We start from the raw sequence: 14097 nt of genomic DNA, 5'->3' as shown, positions 1-14097 counted from the left end.
TAAATGAGCAACAGTTTTCATTAGGGGTTTCACACACATCTTTCCACTGCTATTCCACCTCTGTATGATAAAAAAAAGATCTATAAACTAAGTCTTTAAATATTATTTTGACATACAATTATTAAATCGGTCCAAGGTTGCCAGGGGCTCAACCCCAGCACACACTTGGTCCACATGTGTGGAGACGGTCTTTTCTGTAAGAGCTGCTCTCTCTCTGGCTTATCACAGGGAGGACGCTTATAAATGTTAAAAGTTGTATCACATCTGTGAAGACTTGACTCAACAAAAAGTGTCCCCTCCTCGTCCAGCTCATCATGCGGACAGAAACGAGGAGATGGTGACGACTCAACTCCTCCATCCGACTCAAAACAAGAGTAATCTTTTTGAGGATGTATACTGTATACTTCATGACACTATAAAAGAAAAGTATCTTAATTGAGACATATCATAGGTCTCCTACCTACCTAGCATGCTAAGTTAAAGTTGGAAAGGCCAATTAGTACACTGGCTTGTCAGAGCAGTTCATTCTGCAACCATACTTTAACTGCTCATGTTTTCAGCTTACATGTTTGTTAGACATTATAACAGGACAGTTTGCAAAAGTAAAAAAAAATGTATCTACAAGTTAAAGTGATCACAAGAAAAGCCCCTCCTTCTCTGGTCATCCATAAACATTAAATGAAAACCTAACAAAACGTGATTTTCTACAATAAATCTCCGCTATGTGAAACACGTAATGCACTAACTCCCAACCTTTGTTTGAACGATGCATTTGAATTTTATTATCCACAGAGTCGTTTTGTGTTGTTAACAGTTCATAAATATTTAAAACTACATAAAAAAATACTCCTCACTTCCCCCAACCAAGCATGGTTCCGGTGTCAAATTGCAGATCTTCACGCTGCCAGCCGTCACATTACTATCTGGTCGTCTCCAAACACTAATCAATTTGGGGAAGTGGATTTCTTTTCTTCTTTTTTTTTATGTTCTGTCCTCTCTGCCTGGAAAAGTCTGTCTGTACTCCTTTGCTCCAGAGGACCTCAGCGGTAATTTGGACCAGAGGTCTTGCTTTGGCTAAAATGTTACAAAGTCTCTCCTTCCCTTTGTGGCTACCAAGCATGTCCCAAATAACAACCCGGGGGGAGGTGAAGCTCTTCTCCCTCTCTCAGCCATGTTTGTCTCTCCCTGTCTTTGCCTCCTCTAAAAGGCAGTGTGTTGGGCCATGTTTGAAAGGCGTGAGGTGAAACAAAGCACTCCAGTATTCTCCACAAGTAAATACCATGTATGACTCTGTTGATTTGATGTCTGTAACAGCAGCGAGAGATGCATCAATTGCAATTTCTTTGGCCAAATCTGCTTTCCAATTTTTTTTTCATAGCCCCTGGAAACCTGACTTGAAATATTAAAATCTGTATGTGAAAATTGAAGGTTTCATTAAGCATCAACAAAACTCTGAGTGAAAATAAACATTCACAACTATGACAAAAAAAAAACTATTTTTGGTAGAGACTTACCTGGTATGATCTCTTCTGGTTTCCCAAAAGCTGCCACTGGTCTCTCTGGTGTTGGCAGGGGCTGGGGAGGAGGTGGCAGGTCAATGGGCTCCTGGTAAACGGGGACTTGCTTATGGACAGGTGGATTTGGTAGAACTGTGTAGCCCATTCCACCAGGACAGATCTCTTTGAACTTAGCTACATGACAAAACACAAGTGAATATCATACAAGTGGAAAAAAAGAGGTTCATGTACACTATACATCTTTTTAAAGATTTATTTATTTTATGCCTTTATCTTAGATATAGGATAGTACATAGAGCCAAAAACAAGGGACAGAGAGATTGGGGAACGACATGCATGAAATGAGCCACAGGTCGTATTCGAACCCGGGCTGCCCGCTTGGAGGACTACAGCCTCAGTACATGGGGCGCACACACTAACCACTAGGCTACCAATGGCCCACTTTACATTTCTAAATGTTAATATTAAAACTTCATCTATTATGAGGGCATGTGTTGTGACACTTTCCCCTTTTAAAGTGTATTTTAGTTTTTCAATAGCATATTTGAGGTTTTCAGGTATTATTGCCTCGAGGTATTATCTTGACTCCAGTTTTACACAACTGCTAAAACTGATAAACTCATAATGTAATGAAACAGGAAGCCAAATGCCTATTTACACAGTGCTGGGGTGGATTCCCTTTCACTATCCACTTTACCTTAACCCTGTGAAAACGTCATGAGGTTAAGGAAAGATGTTAGGAGAATTCATAAAGGACTTAGGGAAAGGCGATCGCGTTGCTCTGACAATCCGACCACATTTCCACTAGGTGACGATTATCGCTGTAAAGTAGGGCTTTAAATGTAGCGGCCGCAAGGAATTGTGGTGCGGCATTATCTCATCTCCTTTGGTAAAGGATGGTCCAGTGTATCCTAAGCTAAAGGAGGTCATAAAGGAAGCATTGACCCACCTTTCCTTTGCTTTTAGAGAATTCAAACCGCTCTTATCATGGCCGCCACTTAAATGCTTCCGGGTCATTTCGCTCAGTTAGGAACCTTCCGAAGCAAAATAGGAAATTTGAATGCACCCCTAGTAGCTGTCTCTCAATTGTTTGACACCAGATGACGCTCTCAGCTGGTGCCTCGAAAACTGTTTGTGTGCAAAGGTGCCATTCTTTCCCAATGTATTTATGCTCAGCCCCTTTAAATTACGTTTGAAGAATCATAACAACTGTTTTGGTCTGCACACAGACATGCCACTTGTTTAATACGTTTAGTTGTCCCCAAGGATAGTTTTTAAATCAATTTCAACCCAGTTCAGGCATCACTGAAGGTTGAAGCATTCTACTGGAGCAAATTGAAAACTAAAAGTTTCGAGCCACATAACTACCCGTTTAAGCAGGGACAGGTCCTCTTCACAAGTGACAGGATCGTACTAGAACAAGGACACAAAACAGCACAACAACCCCAGCCTTCACCTCGTAGTTCACAGTGTCTGCTGATTCCTTCTCACCCTTTCAGCTCTGTCAGAACATGCTCTGGTGTGCCTCTATGTCAAGTCTAAGTCAATATGTTTCAGCCAGATAAAGACCTTATAACACATAACATTCTGTTTGTACTTGAACAACCAAAGCTTTTACTACCAGCTCAAAACAAAAAGCAGAGACAATGACAGAGTGCTCCAAAGAGTCTATCTTAAGATGTAGATCCTTATTGGCTCCAGGATAAAAACCCCTCATGGTGCTTTGCAGTCAAGCATTCAATGGTAAAATATGGTCTATGAACTGTTGTCATGACGATGCTCTAAACAACCAGTTAACTGATTTTTTAAACTAATATGCAAATCCTTCAAACAATGACAAACACTGTTAACAGCAGCCATTTGTAGTGCAGTGTTATTCTATATTTTGTATATTTAAATATTTCTTTTTTTAATTTTACATTATATTTCTATTTTACTGTATATATTAGTAATTTTTGAGTGTTTATTGCATGGCCTTGCGGAACAGTCTTTCACTGCACATCTGTATGAGCATGTGACAAATAAAAATCTTCAATCTTCAATCTCTTTAACAGTGCGATTCCTCAACAGCGCCAAAACGGAGCTCCGCTGTCATTACCTCATTGTTCATTCATATTGATTCAGTGACAGCAGAACATTGGTGTCCCAGTCTGTGAATCCACATTGAGTTACCGTGTTGTGGAAGCACAATGTGTATAGGAATCAGAGGGAGCTTTACATACACGCACTCGGACATGAACACATAGTGATGTCCTAGACTGGCCAAGCCGATCCGGTCTCACCTCTGTAACGCCTCTTTTACTACCGCTGATGGCACAGAGGTGGGACCACTTCCTCCTTTGTTATGCCTCCGTGAAATTCATATTTAAGAAGAGACATAAATATCCTGCTTTGAACAGGCAGTCTGAATAGGGCTACCGTTTAAGGAAAGTTCAAGGATACAAGAGTCATTGCATCATTTTAATAACCATCATAAATATAAACTATCTCATTAGATCACTTTATCACCTGATGGAAATGAGAGAATGACTTTGATTATCTTGTTGAAAAAAACAAGGACTAAAGAAGAAAGGCACACATTTCTGAAGCAACATTTTGGGGCCATTTTTGTCTGTTTTGGATAGGACAGCTGAAGAGAGACAGGAGACGTCAGGAGGAGAGAGTGGGGGAGGACATGCAGTAAAGGGACAAGGCCGGACCCAAAACCAAGGCTGCTGCAGAGAGGACTGAATCCTTCGTACATGGGACGTGCAACAAATATTTACTGTGATATAATGCACCAGTGTATTTAAAAACAAACTGTTTTCCCTATATTCCACTTTTATGAACCATATTGCTGACATAAACACAATGTCTGATGATACTATGTGCTTGCCATATATAAATCATTTGGCATCTTCTGCAGCGCACTGCAACTTCCTGGACTGCCATATAGACTTCTGAAGATGCAAAATAAACAGCAAAAGGGCTTGTGAGTGTATTAACAGCTAAAGCAAAAAGATTTACTGGAAGAAACTCTATAAGCCACTACTTAGCCAAGCCGTAAAACCCATGCAAACATAAACTATCAGAGATTAAAAACACTGAAACATAAACCATATGTTCTTCTTTCTTTCTTCTTCTGTCGGTTTCTCTTTTTATTAAATATTAAAAACAAATATTAATATAGAGCTGATTGGTACAGGAAACAGGCCAGTATCTATTTGATTAAAGGGATTCTTTAAATATCAATTTCCTGTATACTGTATGGATAGTGACTGTGACTACATAACAGTGTTAAAATTGTGACGGCCCTGTGGCCTGTTAGGTCTCTTTTTAAATTGAATCATCCACTTTATTCTGACTGCAACTTAATTCCAGCAGTTTGTGGACAATCTATCCACGGAAAATAAGAAACTGGACTCCCTGCGTGTGGAGGAGGGATACATCACCTCAGCCCTTTGTCCTTTCTTTGTGATCAGACCACAACCTGATCCACCCTCTGCCCAGTATAAGCCTATAGTGCAAAAGCAGCCTCAGACTACTGTAACTGAAGATGATCGCCGGGGATCAATGTGACTCTGCAGGGCTGCTTTGAAACAACAAAATGTTAGTTGGCAATGCGATTTCTTAGCTAGTTATAATGCCTGTTTCAGCTTCCAAAACATACTCTGCTTGTTCATGTACAGGAAACCATGGCGACAGAAACCGAGCGCATGATGCTGGAGTTGGAGCTGATAAATATTGAGAAGCAGTTGAATTAACTGCAATTTTTAATAAGAATAAAAGAGAGGAGGGTGGGGCGCGCTGGTGGCGCAATGGTTAGGGCGCAATGGTTAGGGCGCAATGGTTAGGGCGTGCGTCCCATGTAGTGAGACTCTCATCTCAAGCGGTAGGCCCGGGTTCGCTTCCACCCGTGGCCCCTTTCCACATGTCATTCCCTGCTCTCTCTCCCTGGTTTCCGACTCTATCCACTGTCCTCTCTCTGCATTAAAGGCACGAAAAGCCCAAAAATAAATCTTAAAAAAAAAGAGAGGAGACATCAAAGGGGTGTGCTACAGCGGGGATTTAACGCAGGAGAATAAAACAGGCTTTAGACAAAGCCAGTTAAAATTGAGTTTTAAAAGTAAAACATGTAATATAGTGGAGAGAAAGGTGTAATATGGGTTATGTATACCTGATTTAGGTAAATGGTAAATGGACTTGAGCTTATATAGCACTTTTCTAGTCTTCCAACTACTCAAAGCATTTTTACAACACATGTCACACCTACACTTTCACACACTGATGGTAGTGATGATCACTATGCAGTATCATCCATCAGAAGTAACTAATGCCATTCATACACCACCACTGAAGCAGCGGGAGCAATTCCAGGTTAAGTGTCTTGCCCAAGGACACATCAGACATGTTGCTCAGCTGGGGACTGAACCCTCAACCTTCCGGTTGAGAGGCAACAACTCTACAAACTGAGCCACAGCCGCATTTAAGTGTAACTCTAATCTAAATTAAATTCCTGCTAATCTGAAGAAAGTCATTTTGTCCCACTGAGCAGAACTGAGCCTCAGCTTTATGTATTGCTTTACAAACCTTTGCTGATTTGTAAGGCCAAACTAGAATGCAAGAATGTTGAACGGTGTTTGGCATGATGCTTTCTTGATAAAATGGAGAGAGAAAAGTGTAGGGGTAAAGTATTGGCCTAATGTTCTCACTGAGACCTGACAAATGTCTGACGTAGCTGACAGCCTTACCTGTTCCTGGAGGGGGGCATTTGTCACAACGAGGGCCCCAGGCTTTGCCCACACTGCAGCAGCAAAGCTGTTTGCTCAGCTGGGCAGACACTGGGTGCAAACACTGCCTCCCTGAGCTGACCAAACGGAAGCAAGCACCCTTCTCCTCTTGGATGGCAGGCGTGTTGGCTGATGAAGTGCGCAGGAGGAGGACAGAGGAGCAGGGGGAGGCGTAGGAAGTGTTGCAGGAGACACATACATGGGGGGGAAAGAAAGGACAGAGGGTAGAGAAATATAGAAGTCCCCGTCACCAGAGCAAATGTTTTCAACTGAACAAACTGCTGCCACAAACAGAGCCTAAACATATTTCTAAGACAATACAAAGACAAATCTATATTTTGCACTTAGATGTTGGGCAAACTTAGTTCGAATGCATTAAAACACAATACAGCAGAAAAAAAAATCTATGTTATCATGCCAATGCTCCATGCACTTCAGGCACACACATCTAAGTCAAGCGCTGGCTCAGATTAAAGCATGCAAGAGAGTGTGGATCACTTGGTGCTTTTTCAAGTCTTATGGTTTGATCCAACATCTTCACTGAATGCCAACTGGAAACTGTTCTTTGTGGAACACAGTCTAAATAATAGCCTCCAAGGAAAAACAAGAATGTTTGGTTTACCTTTTTCTTTTTGACTGAAACATTACCTGGAGTAAATCATCTCAATACTGGTTAAGTACTTGACCTATTTTGCCAACAAATTATCAGATTTCAAAACATCAGGAATGGCTTGTAAAAAGATTAGCTGAAGCTGGTGCTGAGGCTTTACTTCAGCTAAATCTAACCATGAAGGCTGTCAATGCTTACTAAACAGAGAGTTAGGATTCTCTACTTCCTCCATTATGAAGACATTAACACTCAGACATACAGTGGTGATGTGGAGTGGTGAGTCGGATTCATCTTTTGGGCATTTTTTGCAAATGTCTTCCAGTATTTGAGATGGGATGTTTGACAATCATTTGTCTTTTTGTTCAGAGTTGGATCAAGGCCACCGTTATCAAAGCTTGAAATAAATTGTAGATGAAGGAGCAAACATCTGCTGAGTAAACTTCCTCTATCATGAAGACATTAACACTCAGACATACAGTACATTCAGTGGTGATGTGAAGTGGTGAGGGGGATTCATCATTTGGGCATTTTAATATTTTCCATTATTTGAGATGGGTTGTTTGACAATCATTCGTCGTTTTGTACAAAGTTGGAATCAGGCCACTGTTAGCAAAGCTTAAAATAAAGTCTAGATGAAGGAGCAGACATCTGCTGAGGCCTGTGCAAAGTAAAAACAAAAAAGCCTTCTAAAGCTTTGCAATCCTGGAACCCATTGGTCTGACCGCAATAAAGCCTCTTGGAGTTGTTTCAGGAGTAGGAGTTTCGAGACTTCCGTTGCAGCCAGTGGTTGGTCAAAAAGGAGAGATAAAGGATGTCATGCCCAAGATTAAAACCATAGTAAAGGTTACTGTGGTTTGTCATTGTTGATAGTACGACTAACAACTTGGGACATCTTCCAACGGATTGTTAGCTTCACTTTCATACAGATGTTTGTTTTCAAAGGTAGAAAAAGAGAGATATGCTTTGAGTAAGTGTGGAACATGTCTTTGTTTTTCTGGTTGCTGTTTTTTGATATGCTGTGCCTATGACCATCCATCTTCATTGTGTTTAAGATCAACAAAGGGCAAACTGGCATCAGATCGTAGCTGATGGGTTCAGTTAAATAAAACCCAACAGTTCACAGCGTAGGTCAATTTAGAAAATAGCCAGAGAAACTCTACCTAGACCTGTAGAGAGAAAGACTGTCAAGGCAAAGTACAGGAGAGAGGTATAATAACACTTCCAGCATTTAACATCCCCAAGAGCAAAGTAAGCCCCATTATTGTGAAATGAAAGAAGTCTGAAACCACCAATATTCCTCCAGGCCATCATTTTAAAATGAGTAAACAAGCAATGATGGCCTTGGCCAGGATGGTAACCAAGAAATCAAAGGTTCTCTCTGCAGGGTTTTTCTGTAGAAATGGGACAAGCTGCCAAAAAGGAAAACTATCCCTGCAGCACTCTGCCAGTCTGGCCTTCATGGTAGAGCTAGGGGACGAAGCCACTCTATAGTAAAAGGCAGATGACAACCAGTCTGCAGTTTGCCAACCTGCACTTTGGGGCTGTGGGAGCATAAGGAAAATGTTTCTGTGGTTTGATGAAACCAAAATTAAGCTCTTTGGTCTTGCCAAGAATCTGCATGGTGGTTGCAGCATTAGGCTCTGAGTATGCTCTTCATCTTGAGTGAGTCAATGTCGGGATTTAGGTAAACAGGTAAGAAAAAAAATGTGACTATAGAACAGTCCTCAAAGAAATCTTCTTCTCACTAAAGCATTCAGTATGCCCAAAACTAAGTCCACGGTGGATGGTATCACACTGAAAGCAAAGCATCAGGAAGCCCCTTTGAAATTAAGGGGATCCAACTAATATCTGGTAACTTAAAAAACAAATGAGTCAGGCAATTACAACTACTAATGCCAGTGATTGGTTGAGTGTGCATGAGACAGAAGACTTGGGCTGAGTCCAAAAACACATGCCTTCATTTCAAGTAATTATGAATAGTATGGGTAGTATTGAGTATACTTGAACAGTGATCAATAAGTTTTTATTGTAAGTGTTGCATCACGTTAAGTATGTAGTGCATTCCAAATTCATAGTATGCAAATTAGTTTATGCAAGAAATGGCTGAATGTATACTAGATTGGCAAATTTATTTTCTTCAGACTATCCAATAGCAAAGTAATCATACTGTAATATCTTAAATAAATTGTCAAATAATATTTAAATGAATACGTAGCTGTATAAGTAATAAATGTATGTGTATTGTAAAAGTGTACATGCTGCCTAACGGGTGTGCTAGCCTGGTGCTTTCTTATTCAATATGGCTCAGACTAAAAACATGATTTAGAGGAAGTTTATTTGTATGCTGCTGACAGAATACTAGCTGTCAGGTTAGAAGGCAGTATGTGGAATATACCATTCATCCCATTGAGATAACAAAAACATTCAAAGGATTACAAAATTGCTGGAGATGCGTTAGGGAGACAGGGAGGCACATGGACGCTTGCCATTAGACCAAATCCTCTTTGTTGGTAAGTAAAGGGATTACCTAGCTTTTTCAGTTAATTATAGTGAAGTGCTATTCACACTGAGCAGCAACATTGAAACTGCATTTAATCAAGTGAAGTTAAAAACAATGGTAACACCTCACCAATGGCTATCAGAGGCACTTATGGTCAGATGTCTTTTATACAAGACATGGCTTAGAGTGGCGGGTAAAGAAACATTCAGGTTTGGATTGTTTGGGCCAGCTACAATGGAGGAAAACAACAGAGTAGGTTAGTGGAGTCATAGAAATTATATTAAGAGTTGAACAAATCACTGTGCTCTAATGGTTTGTGGATGACCATTTTGAGCTGTGAATTTAGCAGTTTGAAATGTAATTTATGTTGTAGTTTTTTGGAGAAAGAGACTAGGAAAATGGGATACATCACTAAGCTGGTTGACATGTTGGCTGATGCAGCTTGTCTCACAAAAGCAACCATGCACTAAAGAATACTCAGTAGTTCTGATCAAATGACAACTATGGAGATCCTCCATGATGGCATGTTAAAGGTAACGCCACAGTGACTTGACTTTAAAAAGAGGCTAGAGTGAAGCTCAAAACATCATGATTAGGACTACAAATACATGTTTTGGTTTTAACTTAACATTCCATTCTCTCCAGGAAGATGCTCATGCCTACACTTTGAAGCAGAATTTGAGGTTGCAGTGTTACTTTAGAGTTACACTTTTTTTAGTTGTCCACTTCTTACTGGGGTTAAATCCCCATGGTAACTGATTCTGCACATCTTACCTGCCTAGGAGCATGTAATGTTTAAGATGAGGATTCAACTGGAACACATAGTGTTCAACACAAGGGATGAACCACTCACCAATGAGTCTCCATATGAGTGTTCACGGACCATAAAAAAACCTGAAAATCTTCTAAGCGTCCAGGAGTTTTCAGTTGTGTTACTTTTAACTTGACTTGTCCAAGTTTGCTTTTGGTCATATGCTTCAAACACTGCTTAGTCCATTGCTAGAGTTTAACCCACTACAGAGCTCTGTGCTTGGAGTGTCTGCCTCTGAATGGCTGATGGAAGACAGCAGTTACATTAATGAATTTTCAAGTCTCCTCCGCTGAGCCCTTTGGATTACACAGTGATGGTGATGAATGGACCCTTGGCTTTCATTAACCAAGATAAAAGAGAACGAGAGCACAACCCCAAACCCCTTTGTAATTGATCACACGCACAGACAAACACATGTACACACAAGGGAACTCTGCAAAACACAGGGAACACATGCTCACAGCATGTCCGGACTAAGAGAAATGGATGACAAACACTACTGATCAATCATGTCCAAGATTGATCACTCTGGCAGCTGTTGCTTCTGCTTCTTCGCCTTCTCTACATCCATCCTCTTGTATTTAAAAATGAGAACTGTTTGGTTTACAGATACTGGGAAACATGCTGGTAATCTTATTATGCAATCAACACCATGCTCTCATCCATGCACTGAATTCATATGCATATCTTGCATATGCTGCATTTAGCAGCATTTCAAGCAGCCCCTGCTGTAGTTGAACTTTGTAGCAGATGGTTTGGGTAAATAATGGAACTTACATTTCCCATGTCTGCTTCCTTTCAATGATGGGAAAAGTCAAACTCATATAAGAAAGCTTTTGTATGATATCAGAGAGCAGCATGCAATAGTGATAGATTATTTCTGTGAAAATAAGATGATTGCTCAGTCTTGCACTGCACTCTTTGTGTTCTGGGTTTGGATGATTGTCAATGAGAAAGTTAGGAGAGACAGTAACTGAAAGAGAGAATATAATATTGTACTTACATATGCATGTGGTGAGCGTTGGGTCAGGGACAAATCCGGGTTTACACATGCACCTGTAGCTGCCCACGGTGTTCATACAGTTTCCGTTTGGACACACGCCCTGAAGCTGGCACTCATCTAAATCTAAGAATCAACAAAAATAAATACACCCTTATTAATGCAGAGATCTTTCACTACATCACTCATCTTTGGCAAATTACAACATTTGCTCATTGTGCAGCTTGGCAGAGTTATTGGATATTATTTCAAAAAGAGCTCTAAGGATTTAGATCATAGAAAGGAAGATGGGCTGGATTTAGGGGGATACATTTTTTGTTCCAATGGGTGACAAAGTGACATGTATATTTTCATATAAAGGTTTAGAGAAAATATAGGAAAGCAATAGACCATGTGTTACAAATTAGCATTTTGCTATAAACACTAATCTGGGACATGTGCATGGTTAAATGTTACAGCACCAATGTTACTGTATGTCCATGTTAAATAAACAAATACAAAATAAATAATGGATGTAGTGGTATATCAAATGATGCAGTATCAAAGTCGAACACCTGGTATTGATTAACACCCCAGTTAATTCCCACAGATAAATAATGGCCATCACGTGTTTTAAAGGGGTAGAAAATTGTATTTACTGCCTTAAGGGCTTTTCTCTAAAGCCCCCAGGACAATTGATCAACATAAGTCCAATGAATAACGAACAAGCTTACAAAGCTTGTTGAGTTAAATAAGGATTTTGTCTTAATTATCAAAATGGGTTGGTTAGCAGAACAACCTTCAGACTTAGACAAACATATTGTTGGTTTGGGCAATTTTCTGAGATTTATTTACAATAACTTAAAACTAATATCACTAGCGCTAGTCTTTTGAGCTTCACCAATCTCTGTTTTTGTATGAGCAATGCCCCATGTGTAATGGGAAAGAAGTAGCTCTTACTAATAAATGTAAAAAGAATCATTGCCTAACTCTGCAGGCCCTGTCAGATCTACAGAGCATTTAACCCTCCTTTTTAACATTGGTTTTGGGTTACCTTTGCAACTAAAATACTTTTGTCCACGCTATGCATTCTCTGAGCTTTTATGGAGAACAACACTTGGAATTGAGAGTCATGCTGTGGCAGTCATGGCAGTTTGAGGCACAGCAGGGGTTGGTTTTTTTAAGCCAGGTGCTCTGGTGAAGATTCTCACCAGAACCACAGGTAAAATGTTTTTTCGTTTTTTCAAGATGAGGTATATTTATGTAAAGAGGTATATTTGCATTAATATTGAAAATATCAAATACATCGAAATAAATATATTGTTGAGTAATGACGATATAAAAAGAAAGTGTATGCAAACTCCCTCTGGGTTTGTTGTTCTCAGCTCTGTGTCCATACAGATGGCAGATGAGCTTCCTTCAGCTTGTTGCTGTTTCAATCAGAGGCTCAGACACGTTTCATACATGTTTTCCAGCAAACCCTTCTCCCTCCAGCTGTTAGTCCTGCCCCCTCATGGCATTCAGGGATGCTGTACGTCCACAATGGTGGAGTTTTGTCCAATTCAAGGAGAACAAACAGACTTCCCAAACTGAGGAAAATACTTTGTTGGGTCTGGATTACTTCAAACAGATTTAAAACAAAAATCTGAATGTAGATCACTCTAACAAACAGCTACACTCAGTTGTAATACACTGAGGGGTGGGCGAAGAGGGGAAGTGGTGCACTGAGGGACAGAGGAGGCATGGCCAAAGAAAAGCTTTGTTTTGGTCTTCAAGACTGGTGCTTATGTGTAAAACATCTACTGGACATCTGCCCTGAAAGTCACAATAAATACATCCAAGGTGTTACCAAATTTGCACCAACTGTCATTGAAACCTTTTTCTATAAATATTGAAGCTATCATTCAGATTGGGGTATTTTGGCACTTATTGGGATTGCTGAATGTTTAAGATAAATCTGATTTGAATCAATGCAACAGCTGTTGGAGATACGTGTACATGAATATGGACCCCTGCTATGGATTACACAGCTGAATAATATTTGTAACCCAACACCAGAATTGTTTTACATCCAATCCCAGCACACTGTTAATGTTTTGGACCTCCACTGTGTAATGTGCCGAGTTTAATGGAGTCCAATTCCTACAATGAGAACACACTTGGCCCAAGTCGCAGACTGTGAGTCATGTCTGTAACCCACCATGACTTCCAGCTTAAAGATGGAAGGGAGCAAACATTTCTCAGCCAAAATGCTTTAATAGGCTGTTGACAGCCTACTTGGTTGTCTTTTATTGGTGAGGTGAACTGTGTTAATTCTTTTACAAAACTCAAAGAAAGTTTTATTGCCAAAAGAGGAATTTAGTTAGTAAAGGAATCAATATGTGTGTATAATATGATGGAATAAAGGTGCACACACACTAGGCCCGGGCCTGAGCATGGTTTCCTCTTGAAGCCTACATAACGTCGTAATATAAGACATGCTTTGCTTTACGTGATCTTAAAGTATGCTTATCTTACAATACAGACAGACTCAAAAAATTAAAAAAATCAACACATCGGAGAACAACACAGAGAACAAGACAGCTGCTTTAGTGACTTTGTGACTTATTTTGAGTCATTTTAGTCAGAAACAGCCACAACACTCCGGGATTTCTAGATAATGGAAGGCTGTCCACGATGTAAGTATCAATGAAGCCCGATGGCACCAGTCAGTTATGTCAGCTAGAAACGTGCCTTAAGGACGTTAGGACCTGGATGACCAGAAATGTTTTGCTACTTAACTCAGACAAGACTGAAGTTATTGTGCTAGGCCCTAAGAACCTCAGAGAGACTTTCTCTAGTGATTTGACTGTCCTTAGTGACATCAGCCTGGCATCTAGCACCACTGTTAGGAATCTAGAAGTCCTATTTG

The 14097-nt window shown here is 40.2% G+C and overlaps 1 protein-coding gene across 3 annotated transcripts in view; it reads right to left on the bottom strand.

Annotated features, from left to right (window-relative positions):
* Nucleotides 1-14097, bottom strand: part of ltbp1 (latent transforming growth factor beta binding protein 1) — a 123180-nt gene that overhangs the window by 31451 nt on the left and 77632 nt on the right. For 2 of the 3 annotated variants that reach the window (XM_020647824.3, XM_065959470.1), the window contains exons 10-12: nt 11211-11333; nt 6248-6415; nt 1515-1691 (exon numbers count right to left, since the gene is read on the bottom strand). In XM_020647824.3, coding sequence (XP_020503480.2) covers nt 1515-1691; nt 6248-6415; nt 11211-11333 — 468 coding nt within the window. The remainder of the gene's footprint in view (nt 1-1514; nt 1692-6247; nt 6416-11210; nt 11334-14097) is intronic. The other variant, XM_065959471.1, reaches the window with a different exon arrangement.

This window comes from Labrus bergylta, chromosome 10 (genome assembly GCF_963930695.1).
Source record: "Labrus bergylta chromosome 10, fLabBer1.1, whole genome shotgun sequence".
Classification (NCBI taxonomy): Eukaryota; Metazoa; Chordata; class Actinopteri; order Labriformes; family Labridae; genus Labrus; species Labrus bergylta.
Note: the sequence above shows the minus strand (reverse complement) of the source record. Positions and strands in the feature narration are given on the sequence as shown.